Genomic DNA, 8,379 nt, shown 5'->3' with positions numbered 1-8,379 from the left:
GCAAGCGTGCGATGTATTGCAGCGGGAATAGAGTGTGAATTTGATACCGCTCTGCTTGCAATACATTGCACGGTTCTTAGGTTTCTTCACGCTTGGACCTTTTCGTCATAACCTTATTATTCAGTTATGTGTATGCCGGTAAGGTCACACATGTTACCCTTGTTGTTTCTTGCTACTCTTATTTGCACTGTTTCTATCACCTCTCTGCTAAACTTCAGTGTGTTTGTTCAAAATCCGCTTTTTTGCCTGTATTCCACCCGATCAGAAGGCATCGAAAGCACTTATCGAAATTTCCGAAAAAAATGTTGCTTGCGAGAAGCCCCAGCTGCCTGGAGCTTGCATTTAATTGATAGAATTTGTGTCTCCTAGAAACCTCTTTGCAGTCAATGGTGTGTTATATCCAGAAGGGTGTGTTATATCCAGAAGGGTGTGTTATATCCAGAAGGAACTTTATACTGAAGGTTTACTGTATGTGTGTAGCCGGTACCAAGCCAGCAGCACACAGTGTGGCGGACCACTGGCCTCGCGAATACTTTTTGAACCTCCCACGTCCCCGTGCTGCCCACCATTGGGAGCACGGCAAGCCCATCCTGGTCAGATGAAGATGCTTTGGAACTCAGTCGTGGCGGCCCTCACCTGTGAGATAGGATAGTGGCCGTGCGGTGTCGGTTCCGAAAGCAGTTCTGTGACCGCATGTTGTGTCTGAATGTCACAGCCAGGTTGATTGGTGGACAGTACTTAGCATGAAATTAGAGCCCAGTAGCAAACATCAACCTAAAAAACGGCCAACTGATATAGGACTGAGCAAGAACAGGGTAACTTTGAAGTACTTGAGGCCCAATCACAACCAAACAAGCCAGAAGGGAGGGAAGATTGCTGTGCCTGGTGCTTCCTGCAGTCCATGGCCTAATTGTTAGTGATGCTTGTTCTACTATGATCTGCACAGATCTCAACCGACTGGAGCAATGCTGTCACGGCTGATTCTTCTCCTGGCGCTGGCGTCGCCGTTGATTACTGCCCAGCCCCACCCTCACCCGAGACCGATTAGCCTGGAAGGCTGCGGTCACACCAAGGGTTGCTTTGCCATGCCCGAGGGCTGCCACCTGGGACCGCGCGGACACGAGGAGTGCGACGGTGTGTACACGCAGGAGGTCGAGCCGCACAACCCGCTCAACGTTCGCATTCAGCTCTACGGACGCACGGTGGCCGGCTGGATTGCCGTTGGATTCAACAACAAACAGCATATGGTGAGAATTGTCTCTTCCAGAGTACAAGCCGCACTGGAGTATAAGCGGGCCGCACCCAGATTTTTTTGTCACAAAATACGCACACATCCACCCTGTTTATCACTATAAATTTGATTTATCGTAGTATAAGCTGCGGCATTGACTCCATACTGTTTGGGGTGAATTACTGGTGTTTAATGTGCACCTTATACTCCAGAGAATACAGCACTAAGTGCAATGCTATAGGTGAAGCAGACACCAAGCATTTGCCATTGTCTCTCTTAGCAATATGCTATGCATCACGACTGTGCACAAGTGAAAGATCACTGGTATTTGAGGTGTAAGTTTCAGCCCGTATCCGGCTTTCTGCCGTGTTGTCCATTGCGCCGTGCCGTGTACTGCAGGATGGTACTGATGTGATCGCTTGCCAGGCGACACCGGAAGGACACATTCAGGTCAAGAATCTTCACAATGTCAACCATACCAACCACATGGATGACCTCACTAATGTGGTAAGTACTGCGGATGCCATGGCAGTGGAGGGTGTAAAACATTATGCCACTACTCTCTCTGCAGACTACGACATGTGACAGGACACAGGATTCTATTGTTGTAGAGCTGTAGCAAAAGCAACATAGAGTGATGTTGCGTCCCGCTTCAAGCCCCCCCCCCCCCAAACACCTTTAAAAATTGAATTGCCACTGCGCTATGTACGGTTCAGTGACTGATCAAAGTATTGTGTTTCCCATTCAGGACATGTTGCATGTACGTAGGCACTATAGAGTCAACCACTGTCCTAGTTTGTAGGTATTATAGAGTCAACCACTGTCCTGGTTTGTTGCTACTGTTCAGTAAAGTGAATGCCGCTAGGCCTGCGTAAGCATGCTGTATACAGTCAGTCACTCTATGACAATTTCGGATAGCCCCTCGGCGTGCCATAGGTCAAGGATCTCTGTAGCCACAGTCTACATATGTGAGCACTACATGCACATGCTTATTATGTGTTTGATTGCCGTTGGCAGGCACCCTACCTGTACGATGCAAGTGGCATGTTGCACAACGGATCCATCACTTGCCAGTAAGTCACATGCACTGCTATCAGTAGGCTGGCAACCTGATCAGTATGAGACCATTTCTACATGGACATTGTGCATCTTCTTCTAAGCAGCTGGTCTGCAATACTTCACAGCATGACACACTCATATCTGCATTTGGTGTTGGAGGTATATTTTGTATAATCAATATCCGGAGGCTCCACTGCAGCAAATTGATCATCTCTTAAACCAAAATCACTGTTGTGGCGGTGGTGGCGGCGGCGGTGGTGCTGGTGTTGGTGGTGATGTTGGACAATAGGGGTATACTGATACATGTACCACGGCCATCGCTCAATATTACAACATACCCATTCCTGTGGCTCGCACCGTCTGTTACAGGGCTGACCGTCCTCTGGTCACGGAGAATGAGAAGTTCGATGTGAACTTGAACCTGCCCCATTACATCCTCTTTGCCTGGAACTTCAACGGAACTGGTAAGACCCCGCAGACACTTAACCAGGGAGTCGTATAATACCGCCTCCCTGTACGCAACACAGTGGTGCAGAGTTTGCTGATGGAGACCCGATGAGTTGTGCTGCATTCCCGGTATGCGAACTGTGCGAGTAAATACTTTTGTATCTTTGGAGGGATGCAGGTCATTGGCCGAACAGATCCACTCTCTGTAGAAACGGTGTGTTTTCGTCCTGCTGCTGAGCTTTGGACAAAAATTGTGCCTAGGATAGCAGGAATGGGTGTGCCGATTCAATTGTTTCTCTCTGGGATAACAGAGTGACATAATTACCAGGCGGTGATGTAATACTGGCGCCTAGCCCGAATAGGGCACGGGGGCACGTGCACCCCCCCCCCCACCCCCTTGAAAAATTCGACCTAAGTTCAGCAGCATGCAGACCATTAGTGACATGCACCAGCTATCCTACACATATGGGGCCGTGCACCCCCCCCCCCTAAAAGGGGGAGCAGCTATGCCCCTTTTGAATGGATGTGTGTGACCATAGCCAGCTGTTCTACTTCTAAATCATTCACTTTGCAAACTGCCAGTGCAACAGAATAGTATGCTGGTCACCATATTCACACATTGCTCTGGTATGCATTACTTACCATTATTTACCAGAGGGCACTTTGCTTATTGTGCCCACAAGCATTGCTCCCACAAGTATCTCCGCTCACGATGGCCACTGTGTTTCATTTATTATTAATTTTGTACCCGGCTGTGTTGCTGTATCGGTGTCTCTCTGTGCTTCAACTGACAGCTCCGGCAAATGGCCCGTTGATGCACATGCACCAAGCCATGTCAGTAATCAGCAACCACACCTTGTCCGCACACACCATCTTCTTCAACAACATTACCGAAAAATCAGTGAGTTCATAGAGTTATTTCTACAAGCTTAGCTCCGCTGCAATGCCAAAATGAGAGATGACATAGCCCTCATAGTGAACTTGCTATCGTTGAGGGTGATGCGATGTGTGAGAGAATTCCAGATGCCCTCGATAAGTTCCAATACGGCATCTTCCTAATCCTGTGCACTGCACACTGTGGCATTGAGCAGTCTCGGCGCAAGACGAGGGCCGCTTGATTTGTGATAATCTTAAAATTCGCCTCTTTACTCTGCTGCATACGTCTATTGTTCTTCTGAACTAACTTGATGTGTGTAGGTTGACTTGTCGACCTGCGGTAAGACCAAGGGGTGTAGCCGTGCCCCGGCTGGGTGCCAGTCTGCCGAGGAATGCTACTATGTGTTCACGCAGCAAGTCAGTCAGCACGATTCCAGCATGGTCGAGTTTGAGCTGACTGGATATGTACATGGCTGGGTGGCCATGGGTTACAACTTCAACTACACCATGGTACGTTGCTGTACCTTGTCCTTGTCAGTGCTTATTCGTTATCAGAACATGCCTTTAAACAAAATTCTGAAAAATGTCTCCAAAGTCTTCACCTGAATGTTCAATTTACTTCTGCATCAGTTGTCAGATGATTGCCTAAGAGCTTTTTAAGCCAGTGGATACAGAAAATCAGAAGCATGCCGGTGCTCCATAGCTTGTGTGTGTGTTACGAGTAGATGAGATTCTTGACACAAGAGGCTGCGCTGGGCAGCAATGAGTGCACTCAATGATGGCCGAGAACACTCGATTGCACCCGACCTACTCAATGTCATGTTTTACCACAGCGTCGCACTGTGCCGCTGAATTTCATTAATTTAACTGTGCTGCATCACCGAGTCGTGCTGTGCTGTGGTCTGGCTAAATGGAAGCGCTCCACCTGGCGGCCATATTGATTTCATGACTATTCCAAACACCCACAGTTGAACAGCCCATTCCAATGCAACTTATAAGTGTAGATTTCGGCACATGAACGGGAAACTACATGTAGGTGGTGCGTAAGCCTCCCTATTGAACTAGATGACACTGCCCTTCTCAGGTCCGTGTTGTAATAAAATGTAGGGCGTTCTCCAAATTCTTGACTATTGTTGGGAGGAGACTGTCATTCTTTGTTGCCCTTGCTTGTTGCAGTCCTGGCTACATGTAACTTTAAGAGAGTTGCCACAACTTTCTCTTGACTTGAACATGTAAGATAATCACAGCCATCATTGCCGCCCGGCATTAATGATCATCATTTTCTTCTCCTTGTCATTTTCTAGAATGGTACAGATGTTGTCGGCTGCCAGATCACGCCAGAAATGGACCGTGTCGCCGTCAAGAAGCTCCACAACGTCAACCACACGAACCTTGTCGATGGCAAAGACACCGTAAGTACAATGGAGCTTGGCGACACCGCAGGATAGATGAATGTCGAAGTGCTACAGTCCAAGTGCCTAGGTCAAGAGCTTGGCATGCATTGGTGGCTAATGGAATCCTATGTCAAAAAGAAACCCACCCTACATTCTCTATTATAAAGCGCTGTGCTTTCTTGAGTATATTTTTTCAACACCCATCAACCCCGTGCTTATACATCTAATGCCAGTGTCCTGCTCATGTTCTGCTTCCGCCTTGCAGCAACACGGCCTCATGCGTCCCGAGGGTCGATTCGTAGATGAGCGCATCCACTGCCGGTGTGTGCTTCCCCGCGTGTCTTCTTGCATGCTGGGCTGGTTGCCATCATTACTATGGTAATCAATGCCCCATGTGCTGTAGAAAGCAGGGAGTAGTAGTACAATACCATACTTGCACTTCTCCCTGATAGAAAGCATAGTATACTTTGAAGGCCCTGTGCTGACCATGCTGGGTAGGAATGACCCTATATCCCCATGCTGGGTAGGAATGACCCTATATCCCCATGCTCCACAGTGACCAGTACTAGTTCACAATGCCGGGAAAGCTCCTCTTCGTGGCCGGTTGAGCACTTTCAAAAGTCAACGGCAACTCGGCTGTGTAATCGGACGCTATGCTAAAACAAGGCCGATCGTGTAACCCTATGCTCAGTATTGTCTGCTTCACATAATGTTCTGATGTTCTTAGGTGGGCACGGTCAATCAAGCCAATCGAAGGCGATGCGTTCAGCAGAGACCTGAGCCTGAGCAGCTACATCATTCTTGCTGCAAACGTCAATGCAACAGGTGAGAACGCAAAAATGCCACGCCGGGCACAGTAGGAGCGTGTGTCACCACTTTCAGCTGCTGTGCAGCGCACACACAATGCCGCACCTCGTACCCAGACATGCATTTCTGACACTAGAGTATAACATCGCAGTGACATGTTTAAAATTTCATCATTTTTAAATGATTCTAGCTTGACCTTCTGATTGTCTCCATTGTGGATTGTAGCTCCAGCAAACGAAGCCCTTGGTCACATGCATAGTTATCCACCTATGATCCTGCCCGACATGCATACTGCCATGGATCATACATTCAACTACAATGTGAGCGCGGACAGTCCGGACAGCCCGCTGGACACGAGTGCGCTGTACGAGCATGCGGAACGGGCCGAGGAGCCCGCTCCAGTACAAACGCCGCTGGTAAGCAATGCGTGACTTGCATGTGTGTACACGAGTGTGATTATTTGCACGTGCATGTGTGTTTGCCGGCGAAAATGTATTGGAGTGAAATCAGAGAAAGCGCATGCTAAGTTAGCTGCTCTCAAAGAGAAATGTGTGTCACTGGTGTTGGGATGTGCAATGGCATTGACCAGCCAGAACCGAGAACTCGAGGCACATGTTTGTGTCTCCTGCAACCCCATTCCCCATGATTACACGTGTATGTTGGCATGCAACCCCCCCCCCCCCTCCCCTCCACCTCATCCTATGCAAACATAGCCATTCCGTATAAATTCTTCAAGGTTTCTTTTAAATCAATGTGCGTATCTGGCAGGCGATTGACCTGAGTGGCTGTGGAAAGACAAAGGCGTCGGTTTAAACTGGTAATCCGGATGTTTCTGTGGGGTACAGCAAGAGATAACAAATACAACATCAGCTGCTGTATGGACAGATCTAATGTTCCCATTTTTGACATGTCCTTCCCAAACTAAACACACAGAAGACAGGGGCGTCGGAAGGTATTTCAGGGCAGTACGGTCAGCGAATATTCGAGGGACCGCTTCGGGGCCCTCCTATAAAAAATTCAAAACTTGTGGATGAAGTCCTGGACAAGACTGAGCCTTCCAAGACACTCTGCACCAGGTGCTCTGGTGGCCAGGGTTGGCTAAGGATGCTACCATCTACATGGAGTGTTGCTCTGAGTGCTGGAAATGACGTGCTTACAGCCTGCAGGAGGTAAAATGCCAACTGAGGTTTTTTTTTTTTTTTTTTACTAAAAAACACAGCCCTACTAATAATCAGGGGAAGAGGACAACTGAAATGACACTGGACAACAAGACAAAGGGGAGTGGGGGCGATGTGCCGATGTGGTTGGCGAGGCTCATCCGACCGGAGATCTCGGAATCACAGCCTACGACCAGGCATCGATAGGAATGCAGCTAGAGAGGGAGGGAGATCAAGGTTGTTGGTGTCTGCAGTAAAGTAGTATCGGAAATCGCCTTGATTGAAGGGAACTCAGTCACTCAGATTGTGGTTCTCGGTAGCCCTATCTCAATACATTATACGATGCTGTATCTCTAGTAGCTGCCGTTTTTGATGAACTACGCCACCTTCTGTCTTCCCAAGACTCTAGTTTCCGACAATGACCCTAAACTTATCTCAGGGGATACATCAGCATTCCTCCACCATTCGTCCACCTTTAGCAATGTTTGCTCCAGTCCCATGAATGAATAGACCTGCTCTTGTCCCAAAATACCCGCTCCAGTCCTATGCCTGCTTGAATGACATGGTAAAGGGTCTTCATCAAGTACTAAAGAAGAGGCGCGTATAACTCTTAAACCTTATCTCCATTCAAGACGCACCTGAATCAGGTGTTATTCGATATCCACAGCTCACACCATGACTGCATGACTGCGATAAGCAAGTTTCCAGGGTGTCAGATGGAGTGACTGAGAGCTCTCGCTACCTACTCAGAAAAAGACATTATGTCCATGAATTTCTATCAGACCATGGCCCAGGGGTGTCTTCACGATACCTCTGACAAGAGTGAGCGCAGTCTAAATATGTACGATATTTTGACTGCGCCACTACACATGAAACTATAATTTGCAACACAGCTGCCCCCCCCCCTCTCACTCTCTCTCCCTCCCTCCCTCCCTCCCTCCCCCTTCCCTCCCCCGCCCTTCTTTGGAAAATATGGATGCATTTAGTCACTATACTGTTGAGCACAGGTATCGGACACATTGCAGACATCTGATGTTTAGCCTAGAACGCACCTTCTGATGTTCACGCCTGATTTCACCGGCTGCCTCTCGGTATGGAGCCTGCTCCTCGTGTGTCTTACTCTTCCACTTCTTTCCTGGAATTAATGTACAACAACAACAACAACAACAACAACAACAACAACAACAACAACAACAACAACAACAACAACAACAACAACAACAACAACAACAACAACAACAACAGCAGCAGCAGCAGCAGCAGCAGCTGCAGCAGCAGCAGCAGCAGCAGCAGCAGCAGCAACAACAACAACAACAGCAGCAACAGCAACACACATAATTATGTGTGCACACATGCACAAGAAAGAGACATGAAAATGCAGGTACATGTATATCGGTTGTGTGTGTTT

At 48.2% G+C, this 8,379-nt stretch overlaps 1 protein-coding gene across 1 annotated transcript; it reads left to right on the top strand.

The window, feature by feature from the left end:
- Positions 1-946: 946 nt before the first annotated feature.
- LOC135830544 (uncharacterized) lies at positions 947-6,627 on the top strand (the record flags this gene model as incomplete). Its single annotated transcript, XM_065342786.1, has 11 exons — positions 947-1,247; positions 1,631-1,738; positions 2,249-2,304; positions 2,660-2,754; positions 3,532-3,638; positions 3,935-4,123; positions 4,918-5,025; positions 5,273-5,328; positions 5,735-5,832; positions 6,040-6,230; positions 6,583-6,627. Coding segments are annotated over 11 exons (1,354 nt in total), but the record flags the coding sequence as incomplete, so codon positions are not given.
- Between the last annotated feature and the right edge of the window lie 1,752 nt (positions 6,628-8,379).

The sequence above is a fragment of the Sycon ciliatum genome, unplaced genomic scaffold (genome assembly GCF_964019385.1).
Source record: "Sycon ciliatum unplaced genomic scaffold, ocSycCili1.1 SCAFFOLD_2230, whole genome shotgun sequence".
NCBI lineage: Eukaryota > Metazoa > Porifera > Calcarea > Leucosolenida > Sycettidae > Sycon > Sycon ciliatum.
The sequence above is the reverse complement of the archived record's forward strand: the minus strand, read 5'-3'. Positions and strand labels throughout refer to the sequence as shown.